Source organism: Lolium rigidum, chromosome 4, assembly GCF_022539505.1.
Source record: "Lolium rigidum isolate FL_2022 chromosome 4, APGP_CSIRO_Lrig_0.1, whole genome shotgun sequence".
Lineage (NCBI taxonomy): Eukaryota > Viridiplantae > Streptophyta > Magnoliopsida > Poales > Poaceae > Lolium > Lolium rigidum.
This window is the reverse complement of record NC_061511.1, coordinates 281,769,730-281,788,960: the sequence shown is the minus strand read 5'-3', so window position 1 is coordinate 281,788,960 and position 19,231 is coordinate 281,769,730. Positions and strand designations below refer to the sequence as shown.

Here is a 19,231-nt window from a genome sequence, read left to right as displayed (position 1 = left end):
GTATAGGCCGGAGGCCCACACAGACAGGACAAATCCAGAGGCCATCTCATCCCAGCCCGCGAGCCTAATGGGCCGACGAGGACGGCACGCGAACCGACAGACGGTCCGTCCAGCCCGCGAGTGGAAACGGTAAACGTCCACGGTGGGTGACGGCGACGGCGCGCGGAGAAGCAGAGGGAGATGGTAAATCCGTCGACTCACGCGTCGTCTGCCGTTGTTGATTGAGCGAATTGCCTCATCGCCCTCGCCCCCGTCCTCCTCCTCCTCCGCCTCACCCACCTGACAACAAGCACCACTACCATCCCGCGCGCCGCTCCAGCCCGCCGGCTCTCCCGCCGCGACCCGCCCCTCCCGCCCTCGCCGGCCCCGGAACCCCCTCGATCCGATGCGCCAAGCCCGCTGATCCGAGGCCCCTAACCCCGCAATTCGCGGCGCCATGGACGATCCAGCGCCCGCCCTGCGCGCCCCCGCGCCTCCCCACCCCGCCGCCGCGGAGCCCGCGGCGAGGGCTCCCGCTCCCGCTCCCGCGACGCCCGCCCACCCGCCGCCTGCCGCTGCGAGGCAGATTTTCTCCGTCGAGCTCCGGCCCGGGGAGACCACCATTGTGTCCTGGAAGAAGCTGCTCAAGGAGGCCGCCCCGGGAGCCGCCCTGCCGCCCTCTCTGCCCGCCGCTCCGGTCCAGCCGGTCGTCGTCGGGCCCCTCGCGGGACCTTCTGGCGCGGTAGGTTTTCGTGCCCTCCCGTTCGCCATCTCGCGGTTTCGCTCCCTTGCTGTATTATCACGTTACCTATGCGCGTGCAACTTTTGGGCTGACCAAACCCTGGAAACCGAGGGAATTCGAGTGGAAGCGGTTCTGTTCTAGTGCATCTACTATTTGAGATTAGCGCTATATGATTTCCGTGAGATGGCCAAACGCAACGATGTTTCCAGGCGAGGGCTAATGTAGAGCTCGTGCATAGAAGTAGTTTGCAACTCAGAAAATGGGTATAATCTAGGAGATTTAACATACAGATGGTGATGTTGTGTAAGCCTTTGCGTGGAGCATGGATTATGTCCGCTTTGCTTCTTCTCAAGGGCATCGAAAATTTCAGAACATATACACGCTTGCTGCCATGTGCGTGGCAAAACCCTAAAGAAAATCAAGATGCCTCTTCGTGATATCCGATGAATTGGTTACTGTTAAATACTTAAATGAATTTACTTCTGATATGCTACTATATAAGAAACAAGCCATTATTAATTAAGATTTCCTATATTTGCTTCTCAGTAATCCAGTATATTAAGATGTTAATGTATTACATATCACCCTTATCATTCACATTGAAAGTTGCCGCACTCACCCATTCATTGGATTTATTAAATCAGCCATCCTGTGTTCTTGTTTCCACATGTGATAAGAGTAATTAGCTTTGTTGTTGCTCAACAGTTGTAATATTGTTTGTATCTGATATTGAGGCTATCTCATCTTTGAATCAGGCACATCCAGCAGAAAACGACCCAAATGATCCATCCCAGTCGAATCGGTTCAATTCAGTTATTGAGAAAATTGAGCGTCTCTACATGGTAAGTCACACATGATGATATGACAAGAGAGGACATGATTATTTTTCTTTCCTTTTTACACCATGTGCATTAGTGCCTAACGTATTTGCTATGTCCTACCATACTCTAACAGGGCAAACATAGTAGTGACGAAGAAGATATGGATGATGTGCCTGACGATGATCAATATGACACTGAAGATTCTTTCATTGATGACGCTGAATTGGTTAGTTTTTACCATTGTTACAGTTTACAGGCTTTTTTCTTACTTTGATGGTAGCTTTCTGGCAGTGCTAGTTCTCTGGTTCTGCCTTTTTACTGTTTTTATTTTATAACATGCTCGACAGGCAATGCACCTCTAGAGCAACTCTAGCAGATACTGCAAAAATGGGTATTGCAAAAGTTGTTTGTACAGAACAGATGAGCAAAAAACATGCCGTAAATGTGGGCCAGCCCTTATTTTTCCTTTTTAACTTCGCCCCCCCCCCCCCCGGTGGACTGCGTGTACGTATATGTCGAGCAGCCCGTACCTCCTCTCCATCTGACTGGCTCTTAGCCCCTGGCCGTCGGCGGCGCAGCCCCTGGCCCCGGCCACCCCCGCCGCCCCTCCTTGTCTCCGACCCAGCACTGCCAGCAGCCCCACCCCTGCCTCCACAGCTTTGTCCCGTGGAGGTGCCATGGATGCCCGTCAACCCATCTTGGGGCCGGGGCAGGCGCCCCGTAGCTTGCCGCAGCACCTCCGAACTACCCCCTTGGAGTCCGACTTTGTCCTCCGCGATGAGTTCGTCGAGCTCTGGGCGCACCAACCATGCCGGCCTCAATCGTTGAGGAATAAGCGGTTCGAGATTAGAAATCGGAAATAGATGCGGGGAATTGAATCTTCTCGCCGACAGTTGAATAACCACAGCGCCGCGAAATTGACTGCCGGCGTGAGCACCCTGGCCACCTTCGGGCGTGAGATTTTTCTCGTCTCAGGTTTGCAGTTCACCTTAAATCGACCCCTGGAACCACATATATGATGTACCCCCTCTGTCCTAAAATAAGTTTCTCAACTTTTTCTATATACAGATGTATCTGCACACTAAAAACATGTAACTTGAGCAGCTTTTTTTTTGGGATGGGGGGAGTACCAGAAGCTCCTTTTACTTTTTCCCGCAAAAATATTTGCAGGTCGAACCGTGATGCAGGATCCATTCGGTGCAGTTTTTTTTTGTTTTTGACTTTTAGCCCTTTTGCGGGATCTGCTACAGTTGCTCTTATACAGACTCTATTGAACAATTGTGACAACCACTTAAACCTGACCTTCTTAATCTATATTGAGAATCATATGTACTCATTCTTTCTTGTTGTGAGCAACTAGTACTCTAATAGTAAGGATAATGAAGCTTCATTTGCTTGTGTTTGATATGGTATTTCTCCACTTAGGTGTCAGCAAGAACAGTCAAATTCTTATACATAGTAGTAGCACATGTTATGACCTATATACCTGTGAATGATTTTGCTAATAATATGTTCGGTAGTGCATCAAGTAGTTCCAAATCTTGTTACTTATCAGATTCTGTGCAGACCAACGTGCCAAATTTACATGTTTATTGCTGCCATTTAGACATCGGGCTCTATCATTTTGCTGTATCATTAAAAGCTTTGAGAATGTTATACTAATAGCAAGTGTTGTGATTCTCACTGTTATTACTTGCGTCTATAGGATGAGTACTTTGAAGTTGACAATTTGGCAACCAAGCACACTGGATTTTTTGTGAACAAAGGGAAATTGGAACAAAGGTGATTTTGCTGATACTTTTGATTTGCAACTGCTGAGTTACACAATTTGAGCTACAACCAGCCCAACCCCTCAGACATTATGTTGCGTCTTACTAGTGCTAATTCTTCATAATGGTATTGTGGTACTCCCTCCGAACCAAATTAATGGACTCAACTTTATCTAGATAGACAAAGTTGAGTCAATTAATATGAACCGGAGGGAGTAGATGATTTACTAACAACCATGCAGCAACTCGAGCTTATTAGTACATGCTTTACATATATGGCATTATAGGACATAAATAATGACATTACTTCAGCTTTGTTTTGCAGTGAGAATGGCTCAGTACAAAATGTTGTACCAGATGGCTCAATACAAAATGTTGCACCAAAGAAACGAAGAAGAAGAGACCCATCGAGTTCTTACATTGAAAATAGCCGGGAGATCAGACCAGACAGCATGGCTGTAAAACCCCCTAAAAGGAACACACTTGAAATAGGAAAGAATGAGTTAAGTTCTTACAGTGAGTATCACTCTGAAGGCAGTAAACCTGTGAAGAATAGAAGTAATTCCACGGGAAGAATGCAGAAAATTAATTCCAGTGACAATGCAATTGGTGCTGAGTATGCATCACATCTAAAGATACCAAGTAAGGATGTCTCATTACCCTCTTCAGAAATAAAGGACTTAGACAAGCATAAAACTGCAGCACTTCAGGCTGTTGATTTTTCTCGTAAGTCTAGAACCAATGATACATACCCTTATTCAGCATGCTTGGATAAGGACGCTCCGGTGCAACTTGATCTCCCACCGAAAAAATCTTCTAATGGGGCGAAGCAAGATTTGTCAAATAAAATGCGCCGCAAAGAAGACTATGGCGCCACTCAGTTTTCTGGCTTGGCTACTGCCAACAATGTGCATTCGACACAAACAATGGTAAGAAACGGAGGAACTGGTATTGTGAGCATGCCAGCATGGTATGCTTCATAGTTTACCTTCCAAGCCCAAAGCAGAGGATATTGGATGTACTAATAGTTTGTATCATATCCTGTACTACCTTTTCAGCAGTTGTCAGCGAATAGGCGTGCAGAAGGTTCTGGTATCAAGGCCAAGGGTACCAGACTTGAGCGAGCTATTCGTGACCTTCAAAATATTGTCAGTGAAATTGAATGTGCGTACCTTGTGGCCAACCTTTTTTATGCTAGATTGTATACTTATTTTGAAGTATTTCTGGTATTAACTTTACGTGTTTGCTACTTCATATTTTTCCTCGCAGATAGACCGCAGACTCTTGACGTTCCGGAGATTGATCCAACTTCTCAAGCAGCGGTCAAAAGAAGATTGCCTCAAGAAGTAAAACAGAAACTTGCTAGGGTCGCAAGGTTATCGGTAATGTTCTGCCACACCATACTTTACATGAGCGCAAAATGCTTCTGATTACTCGCTGGCTGCATTTTTTTCCTTACATGCATATAAAGTTACTTAGATTTGAGTACTGCCATATTGATGTTCAGTTTTTTTTTTCCTGCGAGCTTGTCTCAGTGCTGGACTGTTCATATTTTTATATCGGGAATCTTTTATTACAAATAATTGCTGTAACTTAGTATCCTAGTATTAAGGTATGCATAGCAGTTTTCTTGTTCTTCTGAGTTAATAGTTTTCTTCTGTTATACTTGTCTGCTAATTCCGTACACTATTTTTGTATCACAATCCGTGCAGATTACCTTTTATACAGGTCTTTCATAAAAAATCAGTAGCCCATAGTTGCCACAAAGATAAGGTGAAAAACCTCACAACCACACCGCATATGGCGAGTTCTGAGGTGACACTGTACACCCATACAGAATGTAGCAAGAGCATGGCTGCCATGCATCAACCATCAAGTATATAGAAAGATGACATTATGCAATGCTTCATGAAGCATCAACTCAAGATTCACAATCTCTCACATTGTAACAGTAATCTGCCAATAGCATTTAGCTTCAGCCATGAGCAATCAAGCAAGCATATAAAGAATATATCAGAGCACAACAACAAACAGAAGAGGGAGGGGAGTAAGAAACAGAGTACATCACCCAGGCATGTAGAATAAGAGAGGGAGGCAGGAGAGTGAAGATAACCTGCTGCAATGGCTGGCAATGGTAGACAAATTAGGAAGCAGAGGCTGAGGTGGAGAGATGACATGATGGGAGTCGCAGTTTCAGCTGCAACCCCTAGCTGATGGAAAGTTGGGAACAGAGATGGTGGCAGCAGGCAGGGATGCAAGTGCGGACACCAGAGCAGATTGGGATGGGGTTAGTGTCTGCGCGGTAGAAGCTACAATTCCCCATGTTCAGTGGTCTTCAGTGACTATATCTGTAGTTATCTGAAATGCGAAGCGCAATCTTAAATGTAGGGTGTGTTTGGTACTTTGGTTTTACTAATGTGTACCATGCCAAATAATTGGCTAGCCCACAAGATTTGGCTGTTGTTTGGATGGGTACCAAGATTTGGCTTGCCCAACCCACCATGCCCGTGCCTGTGCTATACTGGCCAAATCGTCAGCGACTTGAGGGTGGCGAAAACCTTCTCCAAAAGTTGGCAGCGTACCCTGGTGGTGGGTCCCAGTCAGTTGCTTCTTTTTCTTTGGCAAACCAGTCTGTTGCTTTGATGGCTCAATAGACAAGCCTGCAGCTCTGTTCGCACCATTCTTTCTCTCTTGCAAAAGTTCATGCTGCTGCCCAGCAGGGTTCTTGTGGCTTCGTGTCAAATTTAAGAACTTCAAAAGAGTAACTGTAGTGCCACACTGAAGTGTCGATATTATTTTGAATTGTAATACTTGCAACTATTTTCAGTTTTTTAGCAATGTTCTATGTATTTAGAACCAAACCAAGCAAGACAATCCAACTACCGTCAAAAGAAAACTAATCCAAGTTGCTAGAAATCAGTTGGCTGCAAACCAAATGGAGGCCAAATTATTTTGCCAAAAGATTGGCAATGAACCATGGCTATAGTCCAAACAGCACTAGGTCACCAAATTTTTGGTCATGCAAATTTTTTTGGTTGGGCTAGTTGGGGCTCAAACCAAACACATCCGTAGTTCCCTGGTAGCTTTGGCATAAAAAGTGCAGCTTTGCAGAATTTACGCTTTTAGTAGAGAGATGTAGTCAGGCACACCTTGAGTTCCTGTGCTGCTGCTATTCATTATGTGAATGTAGAAGCTTGAAGAAGTACAGCCTGTGTTTGTTTTTGTTTTCAGTAGAAGTGCCTGGCAGTTTTACTTTTGCAGCTCACAACAGCCGAATCTTGATAAATGCAGGTGAATCAGGGTAAAATACCAGAAGATGAATTGATCAACCGCCTCATGGGCATAGTGGGGCACCTGGTGCAGCGTAGGACACTGAAGGTGAGTAGAGGTAGCGGTTGTTGAGATATGTGCATTGTGATATTGATTGGGCACTCTTTTAAAGTATGTGTTCATGCTTGGCATTATAATTCTTTTAGGTGGTTGCTTTTGTGCGTTTCAGATTCCAAAAGATAAGATTGTTAATTATGTAATAATTTCATGCACATGGAAAATAATTAGAGGATGTTGTAATAGTAGATCTTCTATTGAGAAAGGTTGGTTAATGAATCCAATGACAGTTTGTATGGCTATTTGCAGGCTGATATCTTTTTATAAGAATGCATTTTGGATTGTTATTTGATTGCGCTTTTCCATTATTTGCATTTTTCTGTTGAAGTCATTGGGATATTCTATTATTTTTAGCAGGAATCAAATGCCTGGTACTGGATTTCATCATTTGATAATAATCAATAACAATGCTACCGACAGCGGGCTAAAATTGTTTTTATGTAAATGAACAAGCAGATGTCCATGATAAAGGAACTATATTTTCGGCCTATTGTCTTCTTTTTATTGGCCAGGAAACAGTACGAGAGTCTCCATGAATATGTAGATGGTTACAGGTATAGGAGTTTGAACTGCTAGTGTAAATTACAAATCATAAAGTGTGCCATAATATGGTCGATCTAATTACAAAAAGAATCTTAAACACCTCCCATGAAACATGTCTTAACTTTGTCTGGATTTGGATGTATCTGTACATTAAGACATGTTTCATGGGATGGAGGGAGTATTACCCTTGACCTTTTACTTGGTCTAGTGACAGTCCAGCCCAGTTATCTTTCTATTTAAGAAAGGATCCACATGATAGCACCACTAATTAATCAACTCTACGGAAGCCCCAAATGTAGCCCAAGGTACATTGCTCCTGTTTTTTTCCAAAATTCAAATTTGACATTTTAAAGTTTCAAAAATTCTGAAAACAATTCTACACTACCACTTTGCAAAATCTCAGGATGGAATATGTTGTATGAGAGAGGATTTTTGGAGCAGGTGCTCAGTGCGCACCCGTACCCGGACCGTCTATACTCCATCAAGATCCGTGCTAGCTCATTTTTTCCCTCTCAAACAACTTTTTTTTTGTATCTCTCACGCCACACAATCTCTGAACTTGAAATTTTGCAGATCATCTAAACATAACAACTAGAATATGGGAAAAATATTTTGGATATTTTATGTCATTATGTATATATATATATATTTCAAGAATTTATTTTAATTTTTTTAAAATTTGAAATTGCACAAAAATAATCTGAACTATTTTCCCCCATTCTATTTGTTTTTTTAAGTGACTTGCAAAAAAATCAAATCGAAATATTATATAGTTTGAGAGATATGAAAAAGCAAAAGTCAACAAATTTGATGTTCGGTGACACCTTTCCCTATGTTGTATTCTAGGCTACACAAAAATGACAAATTCTGACAAATGTTGGAGTTGGAGGTTTCAAAATCTGTACTGTTCACTATTTCAGATCCACAATTTTGTGAATTTTGCACAACCCAAAATACTGAGTCTTTCGTATTGCGTTTTTTTGCATAGTGGTAGAGTACATCATTGTCTACCTCTAGAATTTTTGTTTATAATTTTTTGAAACTATGAAATGCCATTTTCAAATTTTTGAAAAACGGGTCCATGTAGCCCGAGCTCCAAAACGCTACACTCCTGAACTCTAGCCAAATAAAAAGTAGTTACTTGAGGTTCCCTTTTGCTCAATGCACTTGAGAAGCGAGTTCCTACTACAATGTTGATTGCGCATGTCAGGGTAAAGACTAGTCTTGAGCGCCTGACTTTGTTTATCATCTATCAGCTGTGGCCTGTATATTGCTTACATCATGTTTTGCATTGCTAAGAACTGTTTACTGTATCGCCTTTTGTTATGTATATTGATTGCCACTCCTGTAGAATGACCTCATGATTTCTTCAGGTTTTCACTAAATGTTTTGGTATTTTGATACAGAGAAACATGAAAGAAATGGTTGAATCTGGTAATTGTGCTAAACAAGAGAAGGATGACAAGTTCCAGCAAGTGAAAACTGAGATCTATGAAATGGTCAAAGCACGTCTAGCCACCAAGCCCAAGGTAAAACTGCAATGCTGCTTAAGATGTTTATGACTTACTTTATTTAGATTCATGCATTTTATTTTAGGCTTCGTTTTCATCAGTACATCAGAAATTTAATGTAGGAGCTATTGTCTTCATTTGCTTTCAGGTTACTGAACAGAAGGATGATTCAGCTGATGATATTCAAGGGGTTGTCAATATTGATGAAAGGAGAGCCTTAAAAGGAAAATTTGTTCTGGATGCTCCATTGGAGGATAGGATTTGTGATCTCTATGATCTTTATGTTGAGGTATAGCATGTAACTACTGATAAGATTCAAAGTTAGTGGCCAATTGGCCCTCTTTATACAGAGACACTGAATGCTTTGGTAACAGGGATAGTTTTCTGTTTTTAGTTGTAGTTTTTGTCTACTGTACGTGTGTATATTTCGTGAAGAGATAAATCCTTGCTCTCCCAATCAGGAGCAGCCTAGTAGAATTGCTTTGAAACAAGTGTGGGTTTGAAAGGCATCCCACTTTAGCTTATTATCACTTCAAAACCTCAAGTTCCAAATAACTTAAGATTATGCTTAATTGTAGAGTACCGCATGCTTTTCAGGGTATGGATGAAGACAAGGGGCCTCAGAGTCGCAAGTTATATGTAGAGGTATGGCCTGCCGATTGACATGTTTCTTTTTCCCTTTCTCCCTCATTCTTGTTTTGTAGTTATTTTGGAATCTGATTTTCAATTATTGCAATCCTAAACCATTTGTTAGAACATCTGTTAAAAAAATCTACTCCCTCAAAACCACAGCACTTATTATGGGTCGGAGGGAGTACTACTACATTGTACTCCATAAATAAATGTAAGACATATTTAGTTTGTTAGAAAGTTAAACTACCTAAAGTTTGGCCAAGTGTTTAGATAAAAATATCAATACCTACAAAACCAAACCAATAGATACATCATGAAATGCACTTTAATGGCATATATGTTGTATTATAGATATCAATAATTATTTCTATAAACTTGGTCAAATATAAAAAGTTTGACTTTGTAACAAACCAAATATGTCTTACACTTTTGGATGGAGGGAGTATATGTAATCCTTAAAAGTCACAATTTCCATCTGAACCTGTTTGCAGTTCTGGTATGGTACTTACTTTCGTGCAATTTCTTTGCCGTGAGCCTACGTCTTCCCTTGCTAGTGCTACTTTTTTTGGTAATTGTAATCTGATATACTCCCTCCGCTCCAAAATATAAGGCACACTTTTTTGCACGGTCTTTGATGTGTGACTTTGACCACTAATATATACTTAATTATATGGATTGAGAATGTAAAAATGGTACCATTCATCTTGAAACTCTCTTTCATTTCATATATATATATTTATATTTTTTTTGGACATATTATAAGTGCACATCATAGCCAAAGTTATAAGTTGTTGACCAGCGAAATTTAAGGGCGCCTTATATCTTGGGGCAGAGGGAGTATCTGTCAGTACTGACGTTAGAACTTACTCCCTCCATCCCATAATATAAGATGTCAACATATTAACTCCTCCCTCTGTCCCACTTGATTCTGCGCTTAAGGGCTGACCTGCATACTAAGGAGAGCTGTTGCATGGCTCTTTTTTTTTTGTTCCTCACTATTTTACCCCTGAGTTTGCCTGGGATATGTGGTCTGTATCCATGCGATTGTGCATGCAGCGGTAGTGGAGGGCTATTTTGGGGAAACTGTCCTACCTTGCTGACTAATATGAAATAATGGCAAAAAAAAGTTAAAAGCAGAGTAAAAAAGAAACAGAGGGAGTACATTGGTTGTAATAACATCTTATATTATGGGACGAAGGGAGTATTATTTATCCAGCAACTAGGAGACATCTTTCTGCTCTGTCAAGGACAGCACCATTGACTCTGACGTGTCTCTAAGCCAACTAGTACATCGTGCCTTTCTGCATGCTCCTATAGTTTGCATATAAATCAAGGATTTTTTTTAATGAGGTAATCTAAAGTTGACAAACAATCCCTTTAATTCCCTCCACGTTCCTTTTAGCTAGAGATTATCCGCAAAGATTTATACTCTCTTCAAATTATTGGTGCTAATTTAGCTTTCTAAAAAGGCCGTTCCGAAATGTAAGCCTTTTTTACAAAGCTAATATAGCTTTCTAAAAAGGCTTATATTTCGGAACGAAGGTAATACTATCTCGGGACGGATTTAATCGACGCACACTCAGCGTCCAGCTCTTGCGTCGCACGTACAACCTATGCGTCGATTAGATCCGACCGGAGGGAGTACTTAATAAGCTTCTGAGCAACGGATTTTTTTATTTTGGCACACCACCTCATGTGCGTTTGTACTTTGTTCATAATGCGCTTGCATTATCTTTGTGCACCAGCTTGCTGACTTATGGCCACAAGGTTACATGGACAAAGTTGAAATCCGAGATGCCATTTCAAGATCAAAGCAGAGAAGAAATTTGTTGTACCGGCAGCGCAAGGTGAATATCCTTTCAGCTTAACATTTCTGGTTATGCATAAATAAAATGAAGAGTAAGGAAAGTAAAACCGAGTCTCGGCAATATCCATTTATGAATATCCAGCACAATATGAAACTTGTGTGCAGTACCTGATCAGAAGAAAATGTCACTCACTTGATGCTCCGTGCTAAATCAAAATCAGGTCCGCAATGAGGAGAGAATGAAGAGGAGAAGGCTAGCCGCTGCCGCCAAGTTGAGAGATGGCAAGCTGGTGGAGACACAATATACGATGGCACAGCAAGTTATACACCCGCCCATCAAAGACGCTAATCTACCCATGCCAAGCACACACACTGTATATCCTGTCGTCAACTATGGACATAATCAGGTCTCCAGAATTGCTGACAAAGTTGGTGAAATGAGCGTCGCTGGAGCATCAGACGGCAACCGAAGTTCTTCTGCCGACATCAAGAGGCGAAAACTAGGACTTGACTTGGTGGATCTGCAAGCTAACCCATTGAAGGCTCCCCAGCGGCATGGTAGTGAAAAGCAAAAGCCTCCAAAGCGTGCAGATGAAGCAAAGGCCGGCAGTAGCCTTCCCCAGACAGTGCCTGCGGTTGTGGGCTACGACCCCCAACGTCCCGGCTACAGCTAACAAATCATTCTGCTGCTCCATTGGGCAAAGAAATAAACCATGGCCAAGGATTGGCTTGTAACAAAGATAGGTAGGTAGATGTTCGATGTGCTCGATGCCAATTGACTTCAGAGCAACCATGAACTCTTAACGCACGGTCTTGAATGAGGGTATTTATGTCCCATTTGTAGTTTGGACAGATTGATAATTGCATTGTTTAGTCACTAAAATGTCACTTTCGTATGTTACTGATTCGACCTAGGACAATCTAGGATGGCGTGTATATCATTCCGTCGTTAGTGCTCTCTTTACCTTGCATCTAAGTTTTATTTGAACGGTTTTGCTAATTCTTAGCAAGCTGAGAATTAACTTAGCTTTCAGCCGACTCCTACACTATTGTCTACTGAATTTGCATTGTGATTGTACACTTGTGAGTTGCAACTAAGATTTTACCGCTTGATTGACAATAATTCTCCTTTGACCAAGAAATAGTCACACACCCTTATTTAAATGATACAATTGGAAAGGTGTTATGTGGATATGGACATGCATGACCCTGTTTTCTTTTCTTTTTTAACTTCGCATGATCGCATTTTAAATAATGTAGACACATGTTCAGAAATAATGAGCATTATCGAATACAAATGGATGCACAACAAATGCAGTACGTAAATCATTTGCATATTTTCCACAGCTTAAAGGGTGTGTTTGGTTCTAGAACTAGGGAGCCTAGAATGGAATGGTTCCGACCCGTCTAGTTCGATTCAGAAAAAATGTTCGGTTAAAAATTGAGGAATAAACAGTTCCGTTTTCTGTTCAGTTTTGAAATGCACAATGGAATGGAATAGCCTAACATTAATTTTTTTTTGTCCAAATCAAAATGAAGACATGGCAAAACAAAAAAAAAAAACACTTCCCTGCCCGACCTTGATCCCGCCGACGATGACCCTCCATCCCGACGGCGACGCCCCTGGCCCTGCTCTGCCATGCCAAAATCAGAGGAGCACGGATTGGCCGCGGCCAGCGCATGCTTGGCCGCCACGCGTGCTTGGACACCGGCACGTGCTTGGCCGCCGCGCGTGCCTGGACGCCACCGTCGGTGCTTGGCCGCCGCCAGGTCCTTGGCCTGCTGCCCCGCCTAGGAGAGAGAAACGGAACAGGAGGGAGATTAGCGAGAACGTCATAATTTTTCTTCTATTTTCGATGTGTGGAGCAATGCTTAGCAAGCCGTTCCCCCCCAGATTCCACCGAATTGGCCTGACGAGTCAATTCCACATCTTGGCGGTATATTCTGTTCGTAGGATCTACTCGGTTTCATTCCATTTGCTCAACCGAACACAAGAACGGGTGCTAGATACGAAACCGCCACGTTCCATTCTTCATAATTCCAGAACCGAACACAACCTTATAGATTACCATGTTACGAGGTTTGGCCCTCGCGCCGTCCTCCCGAGGGCGACTCGGGGGGGCAACTAGGGTTTTCAACCGCGCCGCCACCTTCCCCCAGCTCCCCTTCCCCATCGAATGAGAAGAGCCCTGGGCACGTCCGAGTGGCCTAACGAGGAAGGAGGCGAGGATCCACCACTTCGCGTCCTTGCGCTGAGGGTTTCGGGAGTCGAGGCGGCGGCCTTGGGAGGTGTGGTGGCGTCGACCGTGCGGTTGGTGGCGTTCGTGGTTGCTTGCCGGTGTTTTGGTCCGCGTAGGCGACAATGCGGCGGTGGGTGTGGGCCATGTGCGGGGGCTGCTTCATCTGCTCACGCTCCAGATCTCGAAGGCCAGACCTTACTTTTCTGTGGTGACCTGGCATACCACTGCATGGTGTAGTATGCAAGTCTGATATAACACCAATGAAACACCGTTCCACTAGTCTTATATCGCTCAGAGTGGTACAACAGAAACATATGCGGGTCCAAGGCATGTCTATAGAATTACATACGGACTCGTTACGGAAGATCAGCACAGCCTCCTACTTTACAATGAGGTAAATCTGCAAATAAACTCCAGAAGAACGACTCGTAGTCTAAGCCTATCACGAACTCTATTTGTATAGTATTTAACTAGCTATAGAGGCTAAGAATAGATTCTACCTAATAAGGAGCTAAGTTTAGGAAGCTAGTTCCCTTCTATTGCTAATCTAGGTTTTCTGCTTGTTGGATGTAATGTTTGACTTCTCTGACAGGGTCCTGTCCCTTGAAGTAGTTATTGACTCCTCGGCCTTCGAGTTGCACTGTAGATCCTCCTTCGATGCCTCCATATCTAAGCAGGGGATTTAAGAGTGGGATGAGTACGAGCGTACTCAACAAGTTCATTATAGGAAAGAGGTGTTTAATGCACTAGCTACGGCATTAGACCAGAAAGTCTAATACCAATGCAGGTTTTGATAAACATTTCTTCAAAAGGTTGTTTTTATTCAGAAGAACTATGTCCGTCAGCCTTCACCGGTTTACTAGAACTTCATGGAGCTCCTTTCCGGCCGCGTTCGCAGTTCCTCAATCCCGGAACGAGGAGTGACAGAGTCACGGTTCTTTACACTCGCAGAGGTGTGTTGCTTTACCCATAAGAGATCTTAACCTTGGTGCCAACCGGGCAGCTTTCCCGTCCACACTTCCTTTGGTGTGAGGCCCGGTATAAGGTCTAGCCAATCATGTTCCTCCGCTACCTCGAACACCCACCCTTTGTTGCATGCCCCGACCCTGGGTCCACGCCGGTCCCATTATTCCCGTAATTTCAGGGTGGACCCCGACCACGACGACAGTGATGGGCTCTACCATACACTCCTACGCCGGTAGCTGCAACCCATCATAGACCGCATTACCGTGGGGAATTAGAATGGGATCCCCACCCTCCGGTTGTTCCGCAAGACACAACTGCTACGGCAAGCAATGCTTTACCGTGGGGAATTAGAATGGGATCCCCACCCCCCGTTGTTCCGCCGTACACAAGCTGCTACGGTAAGCGCATCCGTTGATGAACGAGAGGTGGAAACACTTTTGACTACTCCGTCCCACTCCGGATCTTATGGTTAACACGGGTATTACGGCACAAGAATCATTGGCGACATTTGTTGTTTAATCCTAGATGGATATAAACCCGTGCAATGGAACGTCCACCATATCAACACAATCCATGGTTCCATTGCCCACCACATAGTCATATTCATAGTTATGAAAATAGTGGTTTTGATTTTTATGCAATAGTGATAACCATAATACTTTGCAAGTAATTTGATAGAAATACTCAAATGGCATGAGCAAGTGATGAACTTGCCTTTCTTGACTGCAAGATTATGCAGGCAAGGTCTTCGGTGCGCAATAACTTCAAATTCTGAAATAGCATCATCGTCTGATAAGGACGATGTTTAAAAGATTGGCAAGGATGCAATAATGCATAAGTATGAGATGCAATCGCTCTAAGCGTGACCTAACCCCGATGATTTAGGATTAGTGAGTGGTAATGATTAGTTCAGGGTGTGTTGCACTTTTAGATAGTTCACAAACAAGGTTCTTATTCAGGTTGATTACTTGGTGTTATAAATAAGCAATGTAATATATCACAACAATAATATTACAAGCACACAATAATGAGAATTGATATAATCCTAACATGTAATGAATAGTGGTTGTTTTTAGCACTATATGTCATGGTTAATGATTGATTATCATATACTTCAAAAGAATAACTTTTGAAGAACATGTTCTTTAATAAAGAACAAGTATGATAATTAGGGTTGTGGAGCTCTATGGTTTACTATGGTTTCAACTAGTGTCTGGAGTAAGTATTAGATGGATCACAACCTAGTTGGATTCATCAACACCTAGGGCTTGTAAGGTGGAGTTAAGCCTAGGCATCCTAAGTAATTATTCATACAATGTTGCTATCAGGACTGGTTCATCTTATTGGTGATAGCTGGCTGGGGTTTATGGTTCTTATAAACAGGGTTGATGATGATTCCTTATTTTCTTCAAAAGAATAACTTTCGAAGAACATACTTCTTAAGTAATAAGAAGTATATCAATTAGGGTTGAGGTGGTCTAGGTTTTACTGTTGGTTCTATTAAATAAGGAATAATTGGCTCCTAAATAGGATGGTTGATAAGTATCCAACACTAGTAGGATTTAGTGGAATATGGTTAGGTAATGCTCAAGATTTGGCATGGTTGCTCCTGAGGTTCATCACATTGGTGTGATGCTAATCATGGATAGTTAAGGATGGTGGTCTTGGAGATAGGAACTAGGGTTTTACACTTGGTTGCTCCTACTTGATCATCTTGGTTTAAGGGCATGCATACATGGAATACTACATTGCTAGTGATAGGGTTCTACATTTTATGTGGACATAGGTATGTCATTAGTTGCTAATCATGGCTCTATGATTTGAAATAAAGTACCATGGTCACATGTTCTAACCTTGGTTTTAGGTTAGAAGTAAATTAGGTTTCACATGTAGTAATGGAGCTAAGGTCTAAATGGCATTAGGGTTTTAGGATTACACATGAAATTATGAAACCACAATGTTACTTTTATTGGAACTAGGGTTTCATAATTACTACTTAGTTCTTGGTTAATAACTTTATTATAAAGTTGAAGCTATTAATAACTTAAGATTAAAAATAATATTTCATTTGGCATTTATTATTTTTAAACAATTAATAATTAGGGTAATTATTAATCAGGGTTTAAATCTCCCTAATAATGATTTAACAAAATAACAAATAAATAAAATTAGTTTTAATGTTTTCCTTATTTATTTACTGGTTTTTTATTTAATTTAGATATTATTCTCAATTTATAAATTTTAATTGCATTTAGAATTAAAATTAAAAGCTTAAATAACAAGTATTAAATACTTAAATTTTTATTACAAATAAATTTTTTATATTATATTTTTATTGGATAAATTTTTCCTTTCTGAGAATTTTGATATCTTATTTTTATTTTTCTGAGTTATAACGAATTTTCTATAAATCTGCAAAGTTTCAGTAATTAAGAATTTAAATTTAAACAAGCAATTTAATTAAACGTACCCGGTCTAAACTATACCCAGGCACTGACTGGTGGACCAGGTGTCCACGTTGACAGCCACGTCAGCGTGGAATGATCAAAATTGAAACCAGGTCCAGGAGCTCGCGGTGGCCGGCGGAAATCGGCGATCGCCGCCGATTCAGGGCTCGCGCGGACGAACTACCAAGACCACTAGACTCAGGGCATCGCGGTGAATGTAACGGTACCAGCGCCGCCCCTATTTGGTCGCCGGAGCAAGTATCGACGGTGAGACCGAGCGGCGGAGCTCACAGGTGATGGTTACAGCGAAGCTACGGGATGCAATCGAGCAGGATAGGCATGCTACGGAGTTCGGGGGCTCACCAGGAGCACGCAGGGCTTGATGGCGACGTCAACGGTGGTCGGCATCGCCGGAATTGCTTGCTCCCGCCATCGGGGAAGGCGAGTTTGTCGGGGACGATTCCGAGCATGGCAGCTCGATTCCTCTTGCAGGAAGAGCAAGTCGAGGACGGAGATCACGCTGGTGTGCTTATCTTGGCTTGGGGGTGCTCCAATCGCCGGCGGTAATGGTGACCGGGCGAGCTAGGTTTCCGTCTGAGATGAATTTGAGCAGAGGAGGGGGAAAATCTCGAGCTAGGGTTCTTCAGGGAGCTTTATACGACGCCAAGGCGCGTGCCTCGTCACGACGTCGAGGAAGAAGGGCTTGCCAGCGCGAGGGAGAAGACGAGCACGTCGTCGTGCTGGCCTCCGATGACACGGAGAGGATGAGGACGAGCTCGTCCTCGATATTTTTAGACGAAGGGGTATTGGGCTGGCTTTGGGCTGCGGTTTGGGCTGAGTTGGTGGACTCCTCGCTGGGCCGCTTGTTTGGGCTCGCTGCGATGCGGTAAGGTCCAGGTAAGCCTCCTTTTCTATTTTCTCTTTTTCTGTTTTTATTTCATTTAATTCTGTTTTATAATTCTGTTTTAATTCAAATTTAACTCATATAATACCATGCAGGTATTTAGAGTATTTGAATTTCATTAGGACTATTAAAAGGATAAATGTATTACTCCATTGTTGTTGAACAAACATATATGAGAACCTTATTGCAATTTTGATTTAGGCAAGAATTTAAGTATTCATTTTAATTTCCTTTTTCATTTGGAATACCACTCCCTTTTGGAATGGTTAGAGTTAATAATTATACTCCAAGTGTTTTAGAAGATTTTATTAGGACTTGATCTCTTTATTGAGAATTTAATTCATTTGCATATGATTTTATGTGAACACTCCTTTATTAAGGTCTTGTATGGTTTATTAAAATCCTATTTCAAGGTTAGCACTATTATCATATTTTAATAGTACCTTGAAATATAGATTCTACTCTCCCCATGGTTTGGTTTAGTAAAAAGGATAATTGGTTGATCACCTCACATGGTTTTAATTATAGGATTTAGCTAGTGAGAAATTCTAAGGTTCTAATTATATTCATCTACTAGCAAATGGTTTAACTCTCAATTATGGCCTAGGTTTTAATTGTGATCACCCAAGTGATACACACCAATAATTGAGATATGGTTTTAGGGTTTTACTTGGGATCATCAAATAATTCACAAGTTAGTTTGAGATATGGCAAAGGTTCTATATGTTATTTATCACCACATTAGTTTAGCTAGGGTTGCTCTTCCTCACCACTCATAGGATGGTTCAATCAATATCATTGAGATTGATATAAAGGTTGAACTATACAAAGGTTTGTTATTAGTCATTTGTTTCTCCAAATAATATATTAGAAATGGGTTTAGGTTTACTAATAGTTCCCCTATGATTTTATGTGCTGGTTTATATCTTCTTAACCAATTAAGGTTCAATTGGTAATTAAATAATTCCAAAGCATAGTCATGATTAGACATGATTAACTGATTCCTAATGGCTTCTACTTCAAGTTTTTAAGGTTTATGATCATTACCCTATGGTGATGATCATGCATGGTATGGACTTCCTAAAGTAGCACTAAATTTATTTGGATATGGTTATACCAATTACCCCTCTCACTCTACCAGGACTTGGACTATAGTCTAGGTTTCTGCTCAAGGAATGATGATATGATTATTTAAGCATGTGGTTTGCCTAAGAATTCTACCTTGCTATCTTACGTATCTTGTTCTTCGGAAATCTGATAAACTCTGCATCTTGTGGCATGCCTCCACCTCCTAGCTGCTTCATCTTGATCCTAACTATTTTATGGAGTGGCTCAATGTGTTGGTCTTCTTGCAACATGGTGCAAGATGATGAGATGAATGAGGTAGGGGGTTCCTTTTATAGGCTTGGGCATGCTCTAATATCATGACACATGGGTGGATGACTCTTGCTTTAATTTGATGAGTAAGGTGCTTGGTTGTCA

At 42.0% G+C, this 19,231-nt stretch overlaps 1 protein-coding gene across 2 annotated transcripts; it reads left to right on the top strand.

Moving 5' to 3' along the window:
- Nucleotides 1–436: 436 nt before the first annotated feature.
- Nucleotides 437–12,152, top strand: LOC124707872 (ubinuclein-1-like). Of its 2 annotated transcripts, XM_047239570.1 has the most exons (14): nucleotides 437–721; nucleotides 1,477–1,563; nucleotides 1,676–1,768; nucleotides 3,248–3,324; nucleotides 3,637–3,953; nucleotides 4,074–4,240; nucleotides 4,370–4,475; nucleotides 4,581–4,693; nucleotides 6,603–6,689; nucleotides 8,648–8,770; nucleotides 8,901–9,041; nucleotides 9,350–9,397; nucleotides 11,131–11,232; nucleotides 11,414–12,152. In XM_047239570.1, the coding sequence occupies exons 1-14, from the start codon at nucleotides 437–439 to the stop codon at nucleotides 11,864–11,866; spliced, it is 2,199 nt and encodes a 732-aa protein (XP_047095526.1). In that variant the 3' UTR covers nucleotides 11,867–12,152. The 2 variants fall into 2 exon arrangements, with proteins under 2 accessions (XP_047095526.1, XP_047095525.1); XM_047239569.1 differs by having other exon boundaries at nucleotides 3,637–4,240.
- Nucleotides 12,153–19,231: the final 7,079 nt, after the last annotated feature.